Here is a 23,193-nt window from a genome sequence, read left to right on the forward strand (position 1 = left end):
TAGCATGTTTAGCTAACACACTCTAGTCACGTCCCAACATCTCAACCAATCAGAGCCAACTGAGCGGGAGCAGCCGCACGCGCAGGTGGCAGTGATGCATCGGCCAATCGGGAGGCAGCGGGGTGTGACGTCATCACGCAGGCTACAGGGTTAATTCACTTTTCCGTTTGAATCCGCTTTGTGTTTCCGTGATGTAATCATTCACCGAAATCGTCACTCTTCACTGAGCAGCATCACGCTTTAAAAGAAGCCTCCATGCTCCGCGTGTTCGTTTGGAAGCATCGGACGTCGAAGCGTTTCGGAGACAGCGGAGTGACGTCACACGCTCGCGTCGCAATGGGAGACGAGAGATGAAGATGAAATGATTCAAAGGATCAATGTGTCACACAACCAACAAGCAATAAAACACCAGGTTGATATGGAATCAATAAGCAATAAAACACCAGGTTGATATGGAATCAATAATAAGCAATAAAATACCAGGTTGATATGGAATCAATAATAAGCAATAAAACACCAGGTTGATATGGAATCAATAAGCAATAAAACACCAGGTTGATATGGAATAAATAATAAGCAATAAAACACCAGGTTGATATGGAATAAATAATAAGCAATAAAATACCAGGTTGATATGGAATCAATAATAAGCAATAAAACACCAGGTTGATATGGAATCAATAATAAGCAATAAAATACCAGGTTGATATGGAATCAATAATAAGCAATAAAACACCAGGTTGATATGGAATAAATAATAAGCAATAAAATACCAGGTTGATATGGAATCAATAATAAGCAATAAAACACCAGGTTGATATGGAATAAATAATAAGCAATAAAATACCAGGTTGATATGGAATCAATAATAAGCAATAAAACACCAGGTTGATATGGAATAAATAATAAGCAATAAAACACCAGGTTGATATGGAATAAATAATAAGCAATAAAATACCAGGTTGATATGGAATAAATAAGCAATAAAATACCAGGTTGATATGGAATAAATAATAAGCAATAAAATACCCGGTTGATATGGAATAAATAAGGAATAAAATACCAGGTTGATATGGAATAAATAATAAGCAATAAAATACCAGGTTGATATGGAATAAATAATAAGCAATAAAATACCAGGTTGATATGGAATAAATAATAAGCAATAAAATACCAGGTTGATATGGAATAAATAATAAGCAATAAAATACCAGGTTGATATGGAATAAATAATAAGCAATAAAATACCAGGTTGATATGGAATAAATAATAAGCAATAAAATAGAAAGTTGGTATGGAATAAATAATAAGCAATAAAATACCAGGTTGATATGGAATAAATAATAAGCAATAAAATAGAAAGTTGGTATGGAAGGAACAGGGAGCGAAATTGGTTTTAATCGACTTTTCATCTTTAATGCAGTAGAGACAACTTGTTAGTCACTTCACACAAATAAGTTATTTAATTGTTGGAGGCTTTTCCATTGTATTAGTAGATTTCCCTCAAAGCAGATTAGAGCTGAGAAAAGATCATATCAATTTATTTATTTACATTGAAATAATAAATCCTCCAGAATGTGACCTTACAATAGGAGCCAGGAAACAACACAAACAAGTAAATGTCAACTAAAAAAAAAAAAATCCTTCAAAAATCTTCTTTTATTTCCATCGTTACCATCTGTTCAATGTGCTGCTTCTTTTTAATATTAGGGGAGAAAAAGGTCAAATTACACGTCCTTGGTGTGAATTTCTACTTAAACCGTCACAAACTTAAATAAAACACAGATTCAAATTTTGCTTTGGGCAAAAAATAATTCTCTTTAACTTGAATATTTCTGAAAAGAGCATTTGAAACTTTTTATTAATCTTGTTTTCTGTCTGTTTGCTTGTGTATGAGGCAGGAATCCTGGAGGGTAGTGCACACAAGTACACGTAAAAATACAAGTACAAATACATGTACAAGTACAACTACAAGTACAAATACACGTACCAATGCAAGTACATATACAACTACAAGTAAAAATACAAGTACAAATACATGTACATATACGAATACAAGTATATGTACAAGTACAAGCACATGTACAAGGATAAATACAAGTACATGACATGTGTAGGTACAAATACAAGTACAAATACAAGCTTCAACACAGACCTTATTCATATATATTTTATCACTGTTACAAATATAAAGTGCAAAGCAGACGGATCAATAGTTGTGATTCAGAGTAAATACTGATCAGTGCTGTGATTGGCTGTTCCCTTCCAGTCAAACTGTTTCCTGTTTGTTCTTGACTCTGAATCTTTGCTCAAAGTCTTTGTTCCACGGTCACTGGGTGGAGCACGCCGCCCGCCGCTGAGGCTCCGCCCACTTCCTCTCGATCTGGACCTGGGGCAGAGGAACAGGAAGTGGATCGGAGCAGGACGCTCATCCACTCATTGATCTACGTTTGGCTGCTTCTGCTGTTGTGGCCAGATTCAAAGTTTTTTTCTTGTTCACGTGTCAACAACAAACAGTAAGAAAATAAACAATGAAAAACTATTTGGAAATAAACAAACAAACCTGGAAAAAAAAGTTTGTTACATTTGAGGTTTTATATTAGAGAAGAAGAATCTTTAATTGTCACACAACACACCAGCCTACAACACACACACACACACACACACACACACACACACACACACACACACACACACACACACACACACACACACACACACACACACACACACACACACACACACACACACACACACACACACTTTAGGTGGTGGTGGTGAAATGAGGCCTCTGCATTTAATCCATCCTTGGCTTGTCCTTCCTGCGGGGGGGCAGCCAGGAGCAGTGGGCAGCATACGTGGACGCGCCCGGGGACTTATTATTATTATTGTTGTTATTTCTACTATTAGAATATTACTATTACTAGTATTATTATTATTATTATTATGCATTGGACTGCTGCCTCACAGCAAGAAGGTACTGGGTTCGACGTTGGCACCGCGCTCCGGAGGGTTATCTCCTGATGAGGGTCCTTTCTGTGTGGAGTTTGCATGTTCTCCCCGTGCTCACCTGGGGTTTCCTCCATGTAACATCGTAAGAACCCATAAAAACATGTTCAACAAACAGCATCTGACCAGCGATGGACATTGAAGCTGGTCCCTGGGCTCTGTACTGTGAGCTGCTCACCGCTCCTGGCCTGTCCCCCCGAGGGAGGACACGCTCTGATGGGATAAATGCTGGAAAGACATTTCACGGCCTCTGTTCGTGTGAGTGTGTGTGTGTGTGTGTGTGTGTGTGTGTGTGTGTGTGTGTGTGTGTGTGTGTGTGTGTGTGTGTGTGTGTGTGTGTGTGTGTGTCGGCCGTAGCTGCACATAATACATAATGTATTGTGTTGTATGTGTGACAATAAAGACGAGCTAAGCTTGTCCTGTTTAATCTTAATTACCAGTATTATTATCACCCATTTCTTTGATCTGTCATGTCCAATTATTTCCTTTGGGGTGAATATTTAAATGCTGCACATGAGGAGTTCGATAATCAGATTTGAATTATATTCAGATATTATCAGATATTAATATTTATCACAGACAGACGGACACAGATCCAGCCCTCACCTCACAGTGGTACCGGGTCCAGCTGGTCACATGTTTCTGGGGCTGGATGTCGCTGACAGTCCCCAGGGTCCGGACCCGGGTCCGGGACACCACGGCCCCCATGATCTCGTAGTCCAGGCTGAGGAAGGGGTACCAGTCCCGGGGGAAGTCCTGGTCCGAGCCCAGCTCCAGTTTGCAGGAGAAGCAGTGAGGCTGCTCCAGGGCTGCAGGACAAAGGTGCAGTGAGAGGAGGCTGCCGCTAGGTGGCGACAAACACAAGGGAACAGCTACGTCTGGGCAAGAAGTTCATTAGGACTTTTATTATCATTTTGTTTGTAAAATATGTCCATCATATAAACCTTTATATTTATTACGTTGATGCTAAAAATGTCTACGATTACTAACTGTATTGCTTTTATTGATGTTTTTATTATTTGCATTTTTAAGTAATAATAATAAAAATAATAAAAGTTTTTTTATACAGTTTTGTTTTCATTGTGTGCAATCATCACACATTTTATCCTTGACTCCCTTTGTTTTGATTGGTATTTTCATTGTATAACTTCGTGATGCAGGTTTTATATTTTCTTTTCCTGTGCATGTGGGATGGATAACAACACTGTTACCTTCCTTCTGCAGCTGTTTGCTCTCACTTTGTTTAAACCGAAGGATAACTTTCACAACAGAAGCAGAACGTCTCCAACTCATGATCATCATTATTATAATGAGCATCATCATTATTATTATTATCATGATCATCATCATCATCATCATCATCAATATTAGGGGGCCATTCCTGCTTTGATTTTTATTATTTTTAATCTTCTTGCCGTTTTTCGGGCTTAAAGTATCTGAAACACATCGACGGCAGTACACACAGACAGGGTCGAGGTCTCGTTAGAACCACAAGGTTTCAGACGCCTTGTCATTCGAGTTTGATCAATACCCATCTACATTTGGAGCAGAAATTAGTGAAAAACTGTTACAAGTAGAAGAACGTTTGTGACATCATCATCCTAAGTTATATAGAGTAGAGAGAGTAGTTATATAGAGTCCAAACTTGGTCTCAAGGAACTCATTCACATCCAGTGACTTGGGCCCTGTGGACCGCAGAGCGTTCAGACAACCAGAGTCCATGCTGCGCTTAATGGAAACTCAGAAAACTGTAACTCGTGCTGCCGTTCACAGAACCCCGAAAACTATAATCAGTCACAGAAGGCGTTTTTGCAGCAAAGGAAGTTCTAACAACCTTTGGAGGAACCATAATGTTCTTCTGTGTTTGCACTGCGTGGTACAGCAACATGGTCATTGTAAAAATACCGTTCTTAATATTTAAACTAAACGACACAAGAGAAGCATACAGTCACGTAAATGCACAGTGAGTGGTTGAACACGAGCACGAGAAATACTCATCTGAATAAACACGTGAAAAATAAGACACTTCATTTAAAGTCAACATGTCATTATTTATACACAACTTATTCCCACAACATTAAATCTACATAAAAAAAATATTAAAAACAGCGTCCCTCCGCCCAACCTCCACGAGGACATGGCGAACTCGGGGCGAACCTCGATCACGGCAGGTTTCCCTGAGTGCGACGCGACGGGGGTCCCATCGCCCTGGGCGTCGATCGGCCCACAGCGAGGGGAGAGCCCGGCGTTCCAGCACCGTCCAGGTGTCACATCACAGTCTGAATCAGCGGCGCCGAGACTCATACATCAGCCTCTGAGAGTACGGCTCTTTTAACACCCGCATCAGCGTTTCACAGAACCCAAAAAACTGTCAAACATCCCTAAATTCACTTAACTGGACCCTGTGTAATGCTGCCTGCAGCCATATTTGCTACTGGAATTAATATCATCACTATTATTGTTGTTATTATTGTTGTTATTATTGTTGTCCTTACCAGTGTTTTTGGCCGGCAGCCGCTCGATCCTCCAGACGATGGATGAAAACACGTTCTCGTACTTGACGGATCCGAGCGTCGCCTGCATGACGGGCTGCGACTCTGCGGCACCGACGGAGCCCAAACAGGCGTTTCTGTTCATGCGCGACTTGAGCGAGCGTTGCCGTAGCAACGGGACGGCCTGCGACTCTCGGACCCATTCCGCCGGCACGGGGACCCGGATCACCACGTTCTCGCAAAGCGGGAAGGGGGCGGCGGCGTGGAGGAAGGCTTGCAGCTCCACCGAGGCGCCCTGCACCGTCACCACCGCCTTCACCCAGAACGGCGGCTCGCCGCCGCTCGGCGTCGCCACGCTGTAGCGCAGCAGCTCCACCCGGCAGCCAACTGGCGGGGAGAAGCGCAGGAGGCGCGACCTCCGGAATGCCTCCCGGTCCACGCAGCCGTGCACCCGCCAGTCACCGATCTCCATCCAAGACTCCCGGTCTTCGTCCTCGGAACCGTAGCCGGAGTCCAGGCGCAGGAGGCCCAGGTCGTTCAGCGCCAGGAAGCACTCTCCTTCGTTGAGGAACGCCAGGCAGTGAATCTGCGTGAAAGCTGCCTGCTCCATGACGCCCCCCGCTGGATCCAGCTGGACCCACATGTGATCGGTGATCTGCAGCGACAGCTCCTGCTCCTCGTAGTGGCGCTGGGAACGGCGAGGCGTGGGCAGCCGGAAGATCTCCTCCTCCATGGACGCCAGCAGGTCCTCCATGTCGCCGTGCTCCGTGGTACCGAACTTGAGCAGCTGCTCCACCTCGGCCTCGTGGCTCACCTCCAGCTTGGGGTGGTAGCGCTTCTTCTCCACGTAGGAGAAGTGCTCCACCTTCACCGTGAGGATCTTGCGTGGCTCTCCGTAGCTCTCTTGCTTCAGGTCGGAGAGTCGACAGCTCGGCAGGAGCTGGAACTCCTTGAAGGGTTTCTCCAGACCTCGCTCGTAGAACATCTGCAGCACGCCACCCTGCAGCAGCCGCAGGTAGATGGGACCCCACTGCCGCGAGGACATTCGGTTCTTCTTCTCCGGGATCCGGAGCATCAGGGACCAGCCGTCCCTCTTCTGGCTGCGGAAAAGGCCTTGGGGCACGAACCGTGAGGAAGCTTCACTAGAGGGAGTCTCAGGTGCTTTTTCAGAGCGCAGTCCTGGCGATACATCCCACTCTGACTCCGCCTCCTGCTCCTTCTCGGCTCGTAGTCCCTCTAGCTTGTGGCAGATGTAGGAGTAGGAGCTCTGGAGGTGGTGGTCACGAGGCGGCACAGCACCATCTTTGGTCCTGATGAAGAAACGCGGAGGTGCGGAGTCGGATTCTGAGTCCGAGGACGAACTGTCCTCTACCTCCACGCTGCGACAGCTGCTCTCCCAGAAGGGGTTCGAGTGTCCCGGGCTCCCCTGGAACGACGGGAAGGGGTGCGGTCCATCCGAGGTCTGGATGCAGGCTTTGGGGCTGGTCCCCGGACCCGGACCCGGGGAGGTCAGCGAGTTGCTCTTCTCCCAGGAGCCGAAGTGGAAGGGGGACACACCGCTGCCTGGAGCGCAGTGAGGAGTGTTGCAGGGGACGCAGGATCCGTTCAGACCAGATGGCGTTCGGGGGGATCCCACCGGGCTGAGGGTCCGGGTCGGCCCTCCCACCGGAGGAAGCTCCAGCTTGAGGCCATTGGGGCGCGGCAGCGAAACTTGGCTGCGCGGCGGCGGCTGCAGAGGCTTGGAGGGAGCGACATCGTCCTCAAACGTCACCCAGTTGGAGTTCTTCATGGAGCACATGGTGTGGACGTACAGACCAGAAGTTACTTCCTGGAGGTTTAATCCTTTAATCCTGCTCCTGAAAAAGAAACAGAATTAGAGAAAGGAAAGTGTATTTCAAAGATATTTCAACTCCCAACTCCCAATGCTACGAGTCAGACCAACTCCGAATTCTGACACTTGTTACTTGAAGGGTTCTGAGATGGAAAGAGGCCGCATGCTTATTGTGTTAGCTCCATGCATGGCTGCAGATGGGATCAGCTAGCCCAGCTCCGGTGAAATTGGGGAAATACACCTTCCAGCATCTGAGGAGCTGAAGAGTTATTTATTTTCTGGACAAACAGGAAGCTGGAGTCAACTTCCTCCCCTGAATCCGGTGAGGAAGACAAAAAGCTGTTGTGGCAGTTTCTCCTGCCACACGCCGCCCAGGTGGCGTTTCCAGGGCCCTCCGGCACAGAGACACAGCAACGATGGGTTGTAGACACCAGTTCATTGTAGAGAGGAGGCCAGGTGGAACAAGCCAGGAGCAGAGGGAACATGTCACGACAGGCCTCCTGACCTGAGTGTGTGTGAGGATGGGGTTGGAACCGGTTGCTCTTCAGCCCAACCAATGAGAAACAGGTATGCAGCCACCCTGACCCAATCACCTAGATCCAGGTCAGGTGTGGCTGCTCAAACCATCCCCACATCACAGCTGTTTTTACCCCAAAAAACTGCAGTTTCACTATAAGGACGAAAGGTTTTCTGTGACCGGACAATAATCGATCAGCCGATCACCATCTTTACTTTTCTGTTTTTCCTTTTCAAACCGACATAAAACAAAATTAAGAACAAAAAAGCAAATGATTGATTTTCTACTTTGATCAGCTCTGTGTACATGAAGCGTGTTCCATCCGGATCAATGACCTGGAGGTCACATTAAAGGATGGATGTGGCCCTCTCAGAGCATTATGGGATGGACGTGGTCTCTCTCAGAGCATTATGGGATGGCAGGGGGTAAGTTATTCAGCTTTCCTGTGCCAGTTCGGCTAAGCAGGAGCACGGAGCCTCGTTAAGCAGCGTGATGCCGGCGAGAAGTGGGTAACGAGGCAGCTGGCGCTACGTGCACGTGAGGGTCTGGACCCGAGCAGCAACTGGGATGTAAAACTCTGATTCCACATGAAGCTCAATGGACACAAAACTATAAAAAGAAACAGGAAGTGACCGGGTTAAGAGCACATGAACTTCCTGTTTGTACTGAAATACTCCTGGAGAACAGGAAGTGCCCAGAAGATCGTAGTCACTGCTGAACCCAAATAACTAAATACTTTTTCATTTACAGACAGGAAGGAGTAGAAATACTTGTACACTGTCGTTAAGAAGTATAAATACCTGAAGGACACGATAGTACTATTAGTCAAGGTAATTGTTCGGCGTCCTGACCAGTTTCGGCTCAGTTCCGGGTTGTACTTAGAAGTACTTAGTTACAGTACTTATGTAAAAAGTAATCTGCGAGTGTCCCTGTGTGTCCCAATCCCTCTGAGCGTCCCAGTGCCTCCCAGAGTGTCCAAATCTGTTCTACAACTTCCCAGTATGTCCCAGAGCATCCCAGTGTCGGACTCTGTCTCAGTCCATGTTTCCAGTCCCCTCCGTGAATCCTTAGTGAGGTGTCTGGAGGACACAGAGGAACATTCCTCACATTCCTCTGGGAAGAGCTGCTTCTCACAGGAAATTCCAGAAAAGACTTTTAATCTTTTAATGAGAACGCAGAGCGACATGTTTCATCAGATGCAGCTTCTGAATGTCCATCGCCTAAAAGTTCTATTTACATCTGTGTTACACTGTGTTAAGCCTGAACAAAAGAAGATGACACTATAATATTCTGTATATATAATTTGAACTGTTCTTAAACTTCTGCTGCTGAAAGCTGAAGTTCTGAATTTAATAAAGTGTCATCTGTATTATTCTGCATTACAGTAGAATCAAATACCAACCCTTTCTAAAGTCAAAGATCAAACTTTTCGACAAGTTCCTTCGAAATAAATCAGAGATTCGGTCAAATCCAAACTCCTAGATTCGAAAAACTTCAGAAGAATTTTGATCAGCATCAAATTGGATCTTTTTCCAATGACATCATCTACAAACTGAGACTAAACACAACAGAACAATTAAACAACTAAATAACAACAAGTTCGCATCTTTTACTTTCTGTGTAACTTTAGTGGAAAGTAAACACTAAACGCAGCTGAGCCTTCACAGAGACAGGACAACTCAGATTGAGTAACTTTAACAGTTTAACATGTTTAGTTTTGACCCAGTTGGTGAATGTTCACAGCATGCATCTCACTTAATTAGGATTAAAGTCAAATTAAAGTGCATACTCACTAAAACTCTCCGGTCAGCTCATGGCTGCTCGGTTCCAGAACATCTGAATCCTGATGTGGGAGGATTTCCATCAAAATGGCAGAAAGCTGCAGCAGCAGGAGGAGGAGCTGCATGGAGCAGGAGGAGGAGCTGCATGGAGCAGGAGGAGGAGCTGCATGGAGCAGGAGGAGGAGCTGCATGGAGCAGGAGGAGGAGCTGCATGGAGCAGGAGGAGGAGCTGCAGAAATCTGCAGCAGCAGGAGGTGCATGATGCAGGAGGAGGAGCTGCGGAAAGCTGCAGACAGCTGGAGGATGCATGGGGGATGCAGGATGGTGCATGGAGCTGTAGCTCATCCATGTTGGAAACGTACTAGGCTACAGGATTCTGCAGTTTAAACCCAGTAAACCGAAGCACAGAAACACACGTAGAAAGAAGAAAGCTGGTCAAATCAGCGGCAGTTTAAATTCTGCTGCGTGACTGATCAGTGTTATTACGGTACTGTTGTGTCCGTCACATGCAATCTGCCGACGTTAATTAAAAAACATATATTTGTATAATTGCATTAAATAAACTCGGGACGGTAAAGTGTTATTTTTGCCGCACACTACCGTTCTGTTCTGACCTCTTTACTGTGTTCTACACTCAACCGAATTACCGAAAGTAATTGACACGTAAACACCGCCGCCATCTTGGTGCGGTGTTCATTATGCGCGCTGTTCCTGCGGCACCGATCTGAACGCGCGTCGCCCGACGCTGCAGCACCAGTCTAAGAACTGTGCACTGGATGAATAGGTTCACGTTTGTATCTTTGTATTTTTCTGCTGTTTAGATATCGTTACACACTGAAGTCATACTGCTTTTAACGTTAAGGAAGATAAACAATTGTTACACATCATCCGATATAAAACGCAGTCTGACACCGCGATAAGATGGCGGTGCTACTGACGTATCCGAGACCAGCGCTTCCGCTCGATTTGTGGGCATGACCCCTGGTCACGTGGTCAGGGTTCTGGAGGAAACGTCATCAGCTGTTTCGTTGTTGTCGTGTGACGTCACATCACGGTATTTACAATGATAGAACTGTAAAAACATTTTATTAAAGCTGTCCATTGGAGGCCTTCACTTTCCAAGGTGTCCAGAAATATTTCCTTCAGTGAATTAAACGTATTCCTGTTAATGAACAACATTATCTGTTGTGTGAAAGCAGCACTTCAGCTTTTAAATCCTTCTCCAGTTTCTATCGACTTTAAGAGTCAAAGTCCCTGTGAAGTGAATTCAGTGATTAGTTTCTAAACATGTTCAAATCATGAGAGGGGTAGTTAACAGAGTTCAAATGTCTCCACAAGGACTTTAAAATACATCAAATTAAACTTCATCTTTTTCTGGCTTCACTGTAAATGAAAAATAAACCAAGGATTTAAATATCGAAAAACCCTCTTTATTTCACGTCAGTGTTTTATGGTAATGACACCAGATTCATTTGAATGAAGGACGAAGAGTCTCTTCCTGCTCCGTGGACCCACGACCATGAAGCAGCAACAAACCTTTAACTCATCTGGTCGGCCTACACGGCGCGGGACGTACCGGGCGCATCCGTGTTGTTTGGTGAAGTGTGAAATCTACTTGTACTTACAATAAATGCTTTTGTCGTGTGTATATATTATTATTTTAATGATACAGGACAATAATGTTTATTATGATTTAAAAGACGTGTGTTCATCCTCATTTCGCTTTTTCATCCATTCAGGACGTTACTAATGTGGTGTTCAGCACACGTCAAAAAGTACTTTGGTGATGAGACAAACACACAGAGCTACAGAGACGCAGGGTTTCCACCAGTCAACAGTTTGGATCCAGGGCGGACATCTTGGCTTGAGTCCCAGACTGAGACTCTGTGTTCGTTGTTAAATCAGATGACGAATTAGACCGAATTCTTAAGGTTCCCGTAAAAAAAAAAAAATTCAGTTCAGTTGTTGTCTGCAGCCGGTCGGTTTGAGCGCGACACACACGCTCACTCACTCACTCACTCACTCACTCTTTGGTCTTCTTCAGGTCGGCATCAGGTTTCCACGTCTCACCTTCGTCCCTTTTTGTCCAAATATTCCTGGTGGACTTGGACTCTTGATTCCACCTTCCATGACAAAGGACAGCCAACGTCACAGACTCCCCGGTGTGCGGTGGAGCGCCCCCTGCAGGAGGCTCCTCGGCTCGAACCGTCCTCCAGGTGGGGAGGCGTCAGGACCGTCCTATCGGCCTTTGTTCTTTTTCGAATTTGCCTGAAAACATAATGACAGAGCAGGAGATCATCTACATCCACACCCGGAGCGCATTATTAAACACACTCGAGTCCCGAAAACGTCAACGTCCCACGACGAGGTCAGGCTACGTGACATGGGTTAACGGGGGTCAGGGGTCACCTTGCTGCCCAGCTTCAGCGTGTCGATCTCCTCCCTCTGTTTGCTCAGCGTCTCATTCATGCTGCACAGGTGGTCGCTCATCATGCTCAGCTGGTCCTCGTAGCTCCTCTTGGTGGTGGTCAGCTCGTCCTGCGGGGGGGGACACACGGGGTCAGGAAGGCGCTCAGAGCCGCTTCCTGCTCTGGCTTTACGCGTTCCGCCGTACCTGCAGCCGCGTGATGTTCTGATTGGCCGCCTTCACCTCCTCGCTCAGCGTCTCCCGGGACTTCTCGGCGATGGCCAGACGCTTGGCTAGCGCGCGGCACTAGAGGAACACAACCACAAGAGCTTATTCCACCGGGAGGTTGTCACGGTGAGGATGCGTTTCTACAGACAATTGTGATAAAAAAATTACAAAAAAAACAAAAAGGAATTTAAGAAAATAATAAAATTGTAAAATCAAAAAAATTAAAAAAAATTGATAACATTTAATTAAAATTTTATTGAATGAAGCTGACAAATACTCTATACACAAATAGCCGATAAATAGAAACCAGAAATAGTCAAATATATAACAATATGCAGAATATAAAAAAGTGATTCTCTGCAGAGGATGTTATTGATATGGGTATAAATGATAAATGTAAACAATGAAGAGCATGCTTCAGCTCCACACGATCACAAAACTGCCGCCAGACGGACGTGATTCTGACTCGCTGGCAGATTTGAGGAGGAAAAGTCAGACGACATCACAACGTCACGCCACATTCAGACTGCGGCCTTGAAGGGAAAGTTCTGAATTGAAACCTCCGAGCTGATCCAGTATTGGAGTTTATAATGCCTGCAGATGCAGCGCTACGGGGGAATAAGGGAAGGTCGCCGTCGCCCCTCGGCTGAGATGAAAAGGTACTGTCACTAAATTCAATTCACAAGATTTTGATGCAAATCCCTCAGTTTGACTCCCAATGTATGATTATTAAACACATTGCATTCCTTTATAAGATAAAATACATACTGGAAATGAATGAAGAGATTATTATTAAAAAAAAATCAAACACACAGTGAAGAAGCATGAGTCGCCGCATTTAATGCAACATTAACATGCGGTGCACCGCGCCGCCATATTAACGGTTTCCAGGCGTCCCATTGGCTGAGGTTTGAATGTGAAAACCTCATGTGATTTATTCTGCAGCAGATCTGAAGACAAACATAAAGCTCTGAGCTCAGCAGAAACAAAGCCCCAACTTCCTGTTTGTGTTTCCACCGTACAGAAGTCAGCGACCGGGAGGGAACGTTCTCACCTCGGCGTGGAAGTGCACGGCCTTGCTGTCGGAGAGCTGCAGCATGGTGCTGAGCTCCGAGACTCGCAGCAGGTAGTGAGACTTGATCAGCTGCTCCCTGGACACATCCAGCTGCAGGACACACGGTTATTAAAAAAGCAAGTATTATTAGTTATTATGATTATTATTATTATTTCACTGTGTCATATTAGTACTTACATCCTCGTCAACAGGCGTCGTGGACAGCACGCCAACCTGGTGATGAAATAAAAAGATATGTGTATATTACTGAAGACTTTTAGTGATCATGTTAAAAGTAAAAGGAATTTGTGATTTGTATTTTTTTGGTTGCTATGAATAAACAACATGATGAGACTCATCCCAGAACAGGTTTTGGGTCAGGCTGAGTGCGGTGGAACCCACCAGGCTGGTGCTCAGAGTGGCCTCCTTCCCGGCGGTCCTCGGCTCCAACTCTCCGTCCTCGGGGTCCCGGGCACCTGTGGGAACAGGGGCCGGGACGGGGGCCGGGGCGGGGCCCTCCCCTAGGGCGGCCGCCAGCTGAGCCTCCAGATCTGAGATTCGCTGGTTCTCCTTCTCCAGCCGCACCTGGCCGAGCTGCGCCTCCAGCAGCCAGTGCTCCTTCTCCTGCTCCAGACGAGAGATCTTCTCCTGGCTCTGCTGGACCTGGGGCGGGGTGTTCTCGATCAGCTTTAACCTCAGAGATCCAAAACTAAAACTAAAGCTGGTTCAGGTTCAAGTATCTTCAGAGTACGGGAGCGCAGTATCACACCAGATACTGACAGTTATAATGATAGAAATGTATTGTTATTAGGGCTGTACCCGACTCAGACTATTATTATCAATATTATAAATTGTGAACTATGAATATTATTATGAATTAATATTAGGAAGAGAGACAGCCTGAGAAAATAAAACTGCATGGTGTGGTGTTGTAATATTAATATATTTAATATAACAAAGATATATTACATAAATATATGAATAGAGGCCTCGGGGTCAGACCTGCAAGGTGAGGCCCTCTCTGCTCTCCGTGGAGCTCATGAGGACGCGGCGGTTCGCCAGCGCCTCCACGTACGGGACGGACGGCGGCTTGGGCTGAAAGACGAAAACAGAAGGAATGAAACCGACCAGTCAGAGGAGAGACCATGAATCCTCTGTTGGGGCCATGCCCACCTTCCTGACGGCCTGGATGTAGGACGCAGCCTTCTTCTTGTTACCCAGCATGCTCTCTGCCTGCAAGGGCTGGATCCGGGCTTCCCCCCCCCGGCCTGGGGACGACGTGAAGAAGTCCAGGTTGTTGCTGAAGAAGGTGGCGATCTGCCGGGGACAGGTTCATTAACAAAGGATGTTAAAATCAAAACAAACAAAAAAAATATATATATTAAAGCTCTTTTTTAAATATATGTTTTTTAAAGATTAAAAACCTGAATTCAAATCCCTTTACTGAGTGATGGATAAAAAGTTTAACCAAACCATCATTTTGAACTCATGTATTGTTGAGCAATTCACAAAATAAATACTGATGGACAATTTATTTTTCCCCTTGATGACCACTGCTTCAAACCCTTGCGGGCTAGGAGCACGCCGCCCCCCACTGGCCGCACCTTGCCGGTGCAGTTGCTGAGCGCGCCCAGGGAGCCCAGCAGGCACTCGGTGGTGGTGCGGAGCTTCTGGGTGACGGTGGGAAGCTCCGCCTCTAGGGAGGCTTTCTGGCTGTAGTGTTTGGACATCTCTGGACCCAGAAGTGAAGTAATCATTCACTTTTTAGTCAACATAGCAGGGCAGGGCGAAATGACAAAATCACTTTATCTTTAAAAGAATACCAGTGTTTCCCATACATTGCTTTATTTGTGGCAGCCCACCACAATATCAACATTGACTGCTACGTATTGACAATTTTCTTTATATTTGAAATGGGTAAAATCTTATTTCATTGTAGAGCTGTGCAGAGTGCATTGATTTGCTCAGCCCCTCCTAGATGATCTCTCTCTCACTCACTCACATTGACAACATGCCCATCTGTGAATAGATCCTTGAGTGGATGAGATGGTTTGAGCAGCCACATCTGACCTGGATCTAAGTGATTGGGTCAGGGTGGCTGCATACCCATTGCTCGTTATTTGGGCTGATGGGCAACAGGTTCAAACCCCCATTCTCACACACACTCAGGACAGGAGCCCTGTCATGACATGTTCCATCTGCTCCTAGCTTGTTCCACCTAGCCTCCTCTCTACAATAAATTGATGTCTACCCCTCGTCGTCTGCGTCTCTGTGGCGGAGGGCCCTGAAAACGCCACCTGGGCGGTGTGTGGCAGGAGAAACTGCCCCACCCCTCCTCTCCGTGCACACTCCGAAACACAACATGATCATGCACTGGATGTTGGGGTTGGGTACTGAAACCCGGCACCGGTTCCTCTACGATCGGTATTCACCGGACAGAATCGCGACGGAGATTTCGGGGCCTCATTTCTGTGCCGTGCCGAGGTCGCTTAGCCAATCAAATAAAAAAGCAGAGCAATAATAATAGGGATCTCGCCCCGAACCTATTCCTCTGTCATTCCGATCAACCATTAAAGCCCTCGAAAAAAATATGATATTGTTGATCAAAAACAAGTACGTTTTGGGTCCTCTGTGTGTCCTCTGAATTTGCACCCGTCTCGCTCTCCATGCGTAACTGAGACATTGGAGAGGGAGCCGTTCTTTTAAATGAAAGCAAAACAAATAAAAACAAAAAAAACGTATTTTTTTAATATCAGATGTATTTTTATTTTATTCAATTTCCTTATTGAACAAAAAAAGCACCGTGCGTAACGGGGACATTAAACTCTCTTAACCGCCCCGGTCAGCTACCACCACAAATAGAATGAATGCTGTGGGAAACACTGAATACCTCAATACTAGTGACTACTGGTGCTTTCATAAGATGTTTGGACACAAGAAATATGTGCAAAAAATCATTAGTAATGTGGAGCACAATGTAGCACAATCCCAAACCACATCTAGTCTTACATCACCATATCCATACTATAACAATGTATTGTTGTCAGTGGTACTGACCTTTAACAGTGCAGTGGAGGTCGTGCAGGCCAGCGGCGATCTGAGTGAAGACAGCGGAGCAGCTGGTCTGAGGAAGGCCATCCTGGCGAACGCCTGGACACATTACAGTGTTACTACAACACCGCTACAGTGTTACTACAACACCACAACACTGTTATTACAGTGCACAGAGAAAGTCAACACTTCAACACACAATATCGGCAAAAAGTGACGTTCAACGCCAAATTGAGATGCAAGTAGTTTGCATCTTCAGCGTCAGTGAGACATAAATAAAGGTTTGTGTCGTAAATGAGTCACATTGTTTTCTTTTCGTTGTTTGTTTATATTTTATAGCATTTCATGAGCTTCATATTTATGGTATGAAAACATTTCAATTAAACTTTTTGAATTTAACTCTTTTTAATAAACAAAAACATATTTGAATATAACAACAGTACAGTTTAGGAATCGTGTGAAGGTGAAAGGACCAGTATCGGCAACGATGTCCGACCCTCAATAATGTCACAAATTACCACAGCACTTGTAACAGGGTGAGGGTTCAGGGCTTGGGACGGGGTGAGGGTTCAGGGCTTGGGACGGGGTGAGGGTTCAGGGCTTGGGACGGGGTGAGGGTTCAGGGCTTGGGACGGGGTGAGGGTTCTCTTACTGGGTAAAGCCAGAAGGTTGATGTAATTCTTCAGTTTATCAAACACACATGTGAACCTCCTGACGTCGCTCTGCAGCTCCTGGTTCTTGGCCCTCAGGGGGGCGCCGCAGTGCGCCACTGAGCACTCCTCCTCCAGGCTAGGGGGGTTATCAACAACAACCTTCAACCTTCTCGCAAGAATCTCTCTTTAGGAGAGATCATCTGGGACACGAGTGTTTCCAGCTCCATCAATAAGGGGAAACATCACTACACATTAGGATTTCAAATTGCTGAATTAGCAAATGACATTGTGCTGGAAAAATAATGAAAAAACAAGAGGAACGTGCATTTAAGGATATACACACAAGATGTAAGAGCATAATTTGACATCTTAGCTGGAAAAGTATTTGAAAACTAAAATATATAAAGATTTAATGTCCTTCAGCGGCAACGTAAAAAGAGTGCTCATTCAGGCATGTGTACAGTTGTTTAAGGGGGAGACACAAAAAGGTCATGACTAATAAAATGAATACTCTCTCTTTCTCATGTAATCTTGTCAAATAGACACATCTGAAACACACCTCAGACAGCCAGCAGGCAGCGCTCACCTCTTTAGCTGGTACGGCAGGATCTTCAGCAGGAAGTGAGTGTACGCAGAGAAGTGATCGGTGAAAAGCTTCAGCTCCACCACCGTCTCCTGCAGAACAACAGGAAACCAAGCGTCAAGACACAGAGCGACGGAACCGCCCCGCTCCCTCGCTGAGACCCGTCTCACCAGCGTGGTGACGGTGTCCTCCGTGATGCTGCGGTGCAGGTGCAGCAGCCCGTCCTCCAGGGGGCGCACGTAGGCCGCATTCTCATGCAGATACTGCGAAAACTGCACGAATAAATAATATTCTCTTTAGAGACGACACCAATACCAGAACCTTTAGAAACTGTCAATACCAATCCTCTATTTTTTTCTCCTCAACAACCGGTGAACTTTGACTCCATGTGTTCACTTCACCTTCTGGTTGAGTGGGGAGATGGTCTCGATGGAGGAGTCCAGCGGGTAGATGTGTACCCTCTGCTCTGTGTACGAGTGGAAGTTGAGCAGACTGGACACCAGATCCTGGACCAGCTCCAGGGCCAGACCCGTCACGTCCCGGGCCCGGAGCTGCAGGGGAAGCACATTAAACACACCAGGGCTGGAGACACTGGCAAAGATCTTACTTCATGATATCGATCATTTTACGATATTTTTGGGATGACTAATGGTGGTTTCATAAGGAGTGCAGTTGAAAATTAGCCAGATGGCTAATAACACTGGTACATGTTGTCCTGATAAATAAACAAAATCAAAATAAGAAATACTACACACCAGAAATATTCCATAATAAATCATCATTAATGTGGATATTATGACCATTGATTAGAACAGTAGAAAACTGCTTTACTTTACTGTAACGCTCCTTAAAAGACGACAAACTATATCGCCACGCCACCAGAATTACAATCCCAGACCAGATCTCGTCTCAGAGATCTCACAATTTAAACGTTAGAACGATAAATAATCTCCTATCACCATTTCCTCGGCAGGTGGTTCCCTCACTCACCTGATGCCTTCGGTTGTGCGGCGGGACATTAAGACTGTTGAAGTCACTAAATTCTGCAGGAGAAGAAGAAAAACACCCCTGTTAGACCACACCCACAAGTCACCCGGTTCAACAGGTCGGCTCAGAGATCGCAGCGTTATGTGGCTGGTACTCCTGTTGGGAGTGATGCATTGTGGGATTTGTCCTCCCCACAGAGCGTGTTAACAGACTGACTGGTGTCGTTGAAGGGCACTTTCTCCTGGATGACGCTGCTGCTCTGCTCCAGCGTCCGGCTCAGCTCCGACTGGCACTTCCTCAGCTGCTGCTGGCTGCAGGGGAGGAGAGAGAAGAGGGCGGTCGGGGCAGGACCAGATGGAGCCGTGGACCGGGGCCAAACCAGGGAGGGACGTGTGCGGAAGCACCAAACTGATACTATTTCAACAAGTCAGTGGTGCGACGGCTCCACTCACCACTCCTCCATCCGCGTCCTGCATTCCTTGGTGTCCCTCTCCAGACTCTGGGCTTTCAGCTGGAACAGGAGAACACACTTAACTGATTATTCCTCATCTTTATTAGTCAATAATTAATAATACGGTGACGCCTACGAAAAGTAAAACACAAACAATGAATAATGGACCAAACGTCATGACATAATCCGTCTTTATAACGACAAATTAAATAATTAAATTGTATGTTTTTGTCCAGATATTATATTATATTATATTTCAAAAAGATAAATTCTCAAAAATAACAGATTTCACAGATCTTAAAAGAATAAGTAATAAGTATAATAAATGATAAGACCTTTCATGGCGATCATTCAATGAAAACCTTTTAAGCGCGCACAGTCGAACCGTGTTAATCACCTGCAGAGACGTCATCTACAGCAGCCACACCCAAAATATTCTGCAGCACACACCTTTGATCACAACTCTGATCAACACACGGCACTTTATAAACACAACAACTCCATGTGAACGTGGCGTACAGCGACGCGGTGTGCATTCAGAGTTGGTTAGTTTGTAAAGCAACATTTAAAAAAATAAAAGACAGGTCCGATAAATGAAGAACATCATTTAAATCCTGTGGTTTGGTCTTAGTAGTTCTGATGACTTTTTTTAAATGTAAATATTTAATCATGAATATTTTATGGTCATTTCAAAGTTAATTCCAAAATTGAAAATTAAAAACTTTTTATTAATTGTAAATGACCTCTGGCTGCTCTACAGTATTAACAGTATTGAATATACATCTGCCCAAAATCGCAGATTTATGTGTAGACAAGACCACGGGTCTTTATATCTATTGAAATAAGAACAACGTAGACAAACCCTGTCACTGTAGTTTCACTAAGGACTTCCTGCTGCTGATCCCAGCTCCATCGCCATGGAAACACAACCCGTACAGCTGGCATGAGGCGACTCCGTAGCGCTTCATACATGGTTTTTTTTTGTTTTTTTATTGCAAATTACGCGGTAGGAGGCAGTGAATTTGGTAGGGCCCTACTTATAGAGTAAAGTAGAATAGGGTGGAGACTGGGTGGAGGCAGGGTGGAGGCAGAGCAGAGGCAGAATGGAGACTGGGTGGAAGCAGAGCAGAGGCAGGGTGGAGGCAAGGTGGAGGCAGAGCGGAGGCAGAGCGGAACTAGAGCAGATGATCACCTCCAGACAGGCCTTCTCGTCCTGCAGCCTCTCGATGGTCTCTGTGAAGCCCGTGGTCAGTCCGTCCACCAGCGTCTGGTGCTGCTCAGAGTCCGTCTCCAGCCGCTGCAGCCGTGAGCGGAGCTCCGCCTCCTGCCGCCGGTGCTGCTCGCCTGCCTCGTAGAACTACAACAAATAGAGAAATATGAACTATAAACAGACCTGCGGCTTCAGGTTACTATGACAACATGGTGAATCTACAGCAAAACACTGGGGTTTGGGATCCATACAGACCCTGGTTAGATACAGACTAGATACTGACTAGGTAGCGGTTAGATAACGGTTAGATAGTGGTTAGTTATTGGTTAGTTATTGGTTAGATAGTGGTTAAATAGTGGTTAGTTATTGGTTAGATAGTGGTTAGATAGTGGTTAGATAGGGGTTAGATAGGGGTTAGATAGGGGTTAGATCGCGGTTAGTTATTGGTTAGATAGCGGTTAGATAGTGGTTATTTATTGGTTAGATATCGGTTAGATAGCGGTTAGTTATTGGTTAGATAGCACTTAGATAGCGGTTAGAAATTGGTTAGATAGTGGTTCGTTATTGGTTAGTTATTGGTTAGATAATGGTTAGATAGTGGTTAGATAGCGGTTAGATATTTGTTAGATAGCGGTTAGATATTGATTCGATAACGGTAAGTTATTGCTCAGATATTGGTTAGATATTGGTTAGATAACGGTTAGTTATTGCTTAGATATTGGTTAAATAGCGGTTAGATATTTGTTATATAGCGGTTAGATATTGGTTGGATAACGGTTAGTTATTGCTCAGATATTGGTTAGATAACGGTTAGTTATTGCTTAGATATTGGTAAGATAGCGGTTAGATATTGCTGAGATATTGGTTAGATATCGGTTAGATATTGGTTAGTTATTGGTTAGATAACAACATTTTTCTTCTTTCTTCACCTGGATGTGGAGTCGCTCGTTCTCCTGGATCTTCTTCTGCAGATCCTCATCGAACACGTTCTGGGTCTGGAGGCCTTGCTGCGATGGAGAGTCACCTTTGTTCTGGAAGGAGCAAAGCATTATGGGTCGTGGTGGCACCAGGGCGCTGTTTGATTTAGTTTTAGGTTTCAGGTCAACAATGAATTTTCAAGATGTTGTGACGAGTTTTGACCCACCTGACCCACACCCCCTGCACAACCCACCTTGCCCTTCTTGCCCTTGGCCTCGCTCAGCACAAGCTCCTCCTGCAGCAGCTCCACCCTTTTGGCGAGCTGCTGATTCCTAAAGCTCAGACTGTCCATCTCCTGCTCCACCTTCCGGAGGCTCTGGTCCCTCTGCTTCAGCTGCTCCTGGAGAGGACGATAGGATAGATGTGAATCCCACTCGGTTCGGTTTGGATATTTTCTAAAAACCACGGGCTCCACCCTAATGCACTGAGTCACCTTCATGGAGGAGGAGTTGGCCTGCTCGTCCACCACCGCCTTCTTCAGAACCTGGTTCTGTGCACGGAGCTGGAAGAGCAGAGCGTGATTGTTAAAAACATGAAGCAAACATGCACCGAGTGCTAGCTCCACCCGGTGATAATTCTCCTTTAGAACTAGAATCCGTATTTCAGGAGCATGAAAACTATTTTCCTTCGGTGGAAGCTTCTCTTTCTTTTTATATGAAAGGTGGTTGACAACCACGCCCAAGCCCAAGCCCAAGCCTAAACCCCAACCATGCCCGAACCACGCCCAAACCCAAACCACGCCCTAACCCCAACCAAGGCCAAACCCAAACCACGCCCTAACCCCAACCACGGCCATACCCCAACCACGCCCAAGCCCAAGCCCCAACCACGGCCAAACCCCAACCATACCCCAACCACGGCCAAGCCCAAGCCCCAACCACGGCCAAACCCCAACCACGGCCAAACCCCAACCACGGCCATACGCCAACCATGCCCAAGCCCCAACCACAACCATGCCCAAACCCAAACCGTTACTGTCGGACGCTGTCTTACTGTGGTGTAATCTGACAACGAGTGAAAGTTACAGAGTCGACACTTCCTGAACAGAAACTTAAACTGCAGATGTCATCGTCATGGAGATAAGACGGAAAGGAAGTGGCTGTTTCCACTTCCAGTCAACTGACTTCAGCAGAACGCCATGGCCCACACAGAGATGGTGTTAAATCATTAACATCAAAACACCACTGATTCCAGTTCAGAATCATCACTGTAACCATCTAAACACAGCACACGGACTGGGTCCTGTGTTCTAAACGCATGGTTCCTGCTGCTGAGTGGGTATAATATCAGTACTGTTGGAATAACAATAAAATGACCATGAAACCAACAGATGAATAAGATCTAAATGATCACAGCCGCGTCCATGTCCGAGTTAACCGTGGGAAGGGCATCATTATTAGATCAGATTCTCAGCAAGATGATCAACATTTCTACCATTTATTTGGGTGAATGATCCCTCACTGAGGAGAACGGAACCAGGTCCGTTTCAAGATTCAAGGGGTTTATTTCCACCGGGTTTCAGCCTTTTATTCCAGTGATTCTAAATAGCTACCAGTACACAGAGTACAAACTGAAGTACTTTACCTTGGAGTACTCCTGGGCCAGTTTGCTGTACTTTGCCTGCAGCTCTGAAGCCATGGTGGTAAAATGACAGTACGGCTAGCAGGCTAACTGTCGGGCTAACGGACTAGCACGCCTTTCAGTTAGTGTCTATGTGAAGTGGATAGCAGCAGGCTAACTAGCAGGCTAACCGCTAACTAGCGGGTTAGCTCTAGAGCGACACTTTCAGAAGCCCCGGTTACACGCGAGGAGCCGGGACGTTAAACTGGGTGACCCGTTCTGTTTCTGGGACCGCTTCGCTCCGGGTTGCGGTGTGTCGGACCGCGGCCGCATCATGCGGGCGGAGAACCGGGAACCGGGGACCGGGGGAACGGGGCTGAAGCTGCAGCTAATCCTCCTGT

The 23,193-nt window shown here is 45.8% G+C and overlaps 2 protein-coding genes across 2 annotated transcripts; both read right to left on the bottom strand.

Annotated features, from left to right (window-relative positions):
• Positions 1 to 1,398: 1,398 nt before the first annotated feature.
• ston1 (stonin 1) lies at positions 1,399 to 9,712 on the bottom strand. Its single transcript, XM_080016984.1, has 4 exons — positions 9,643 to 9,712; positions 5,505 to 7,357; positions 3,616 to 3,818; positions 1,399 to 2,389 (listed from the first exon to the last, which is right to left on the bottom strand). Exons 2-4 carry the CDS (start codon positions 7,297 to 7,299, stop codon positions 2,330 to 2,332), a joined length of 2,058 nt encoding a protein of 685 aa, XP_079873110.1. The 5' UTR covers positions 7,300 to 7,357; positions 9,643 to 9,712; the 3' UTR covers positions 1,399 to 2,329.
• A 1,326-nt stretch (positions 9,713 to 11,038) lies between these two features.
• ppp1r21 (protein phosphatase 1, regulatory subunit 21) lies at positions 11,039 to 23,193 on the bottom strand. Its single transcript, XM_080016293.1, has 22 exons — positions 22,817 to 23,193; positions 21,666 to 21,734; positions 21,426 to 21,572; positions 21,184 to 21,285; positions 20,237 to 20,401; positions 19,046 to 19,104; positions 18,810 to 18,904; positions 18,597 to 18,649; positions 18,008 to 18,157; positions 17,777 to 17,878; positions 17,610 to 17,698; positions 17,023 to 17,159; positions 16,377 to 16,469; positions 14,924 to 15,051; positions 14,493 to 14,636; positions 14,322 to 14,414; positions 13,722 to 13,982; positions 13,518 to 13,553; positions 13,320 to 13,430; positions 12,245 to 12,343; positions 12,040 to 12,168; positions 11,039 to 11,898 (listed from the first exon to the last, which is right to left on the bottom strand). The coding sequence occupies exons 1-22, from the start codon at positions 22,868 to 22,870 to the stop codon at positions 11,869 to 11,871; spliced, it is 2,346 nt and encodes a 781-aa protein (XP_079872419.1). The 5' UTR covers positions 22,871 to 23,193; the 3' UTR covers positions 11,039 to 11,868.

This window comes from Zeus faber, assembly GCF_960531495.2.
Source record: "Zeus faber genome assembly, chromosome: 16".
Lineage (NCBI taxonomy): Eukaryota > Metazoa > Chordata > Actinopteri > Zeiformes > Zeidae > Zeus > Zeus faber.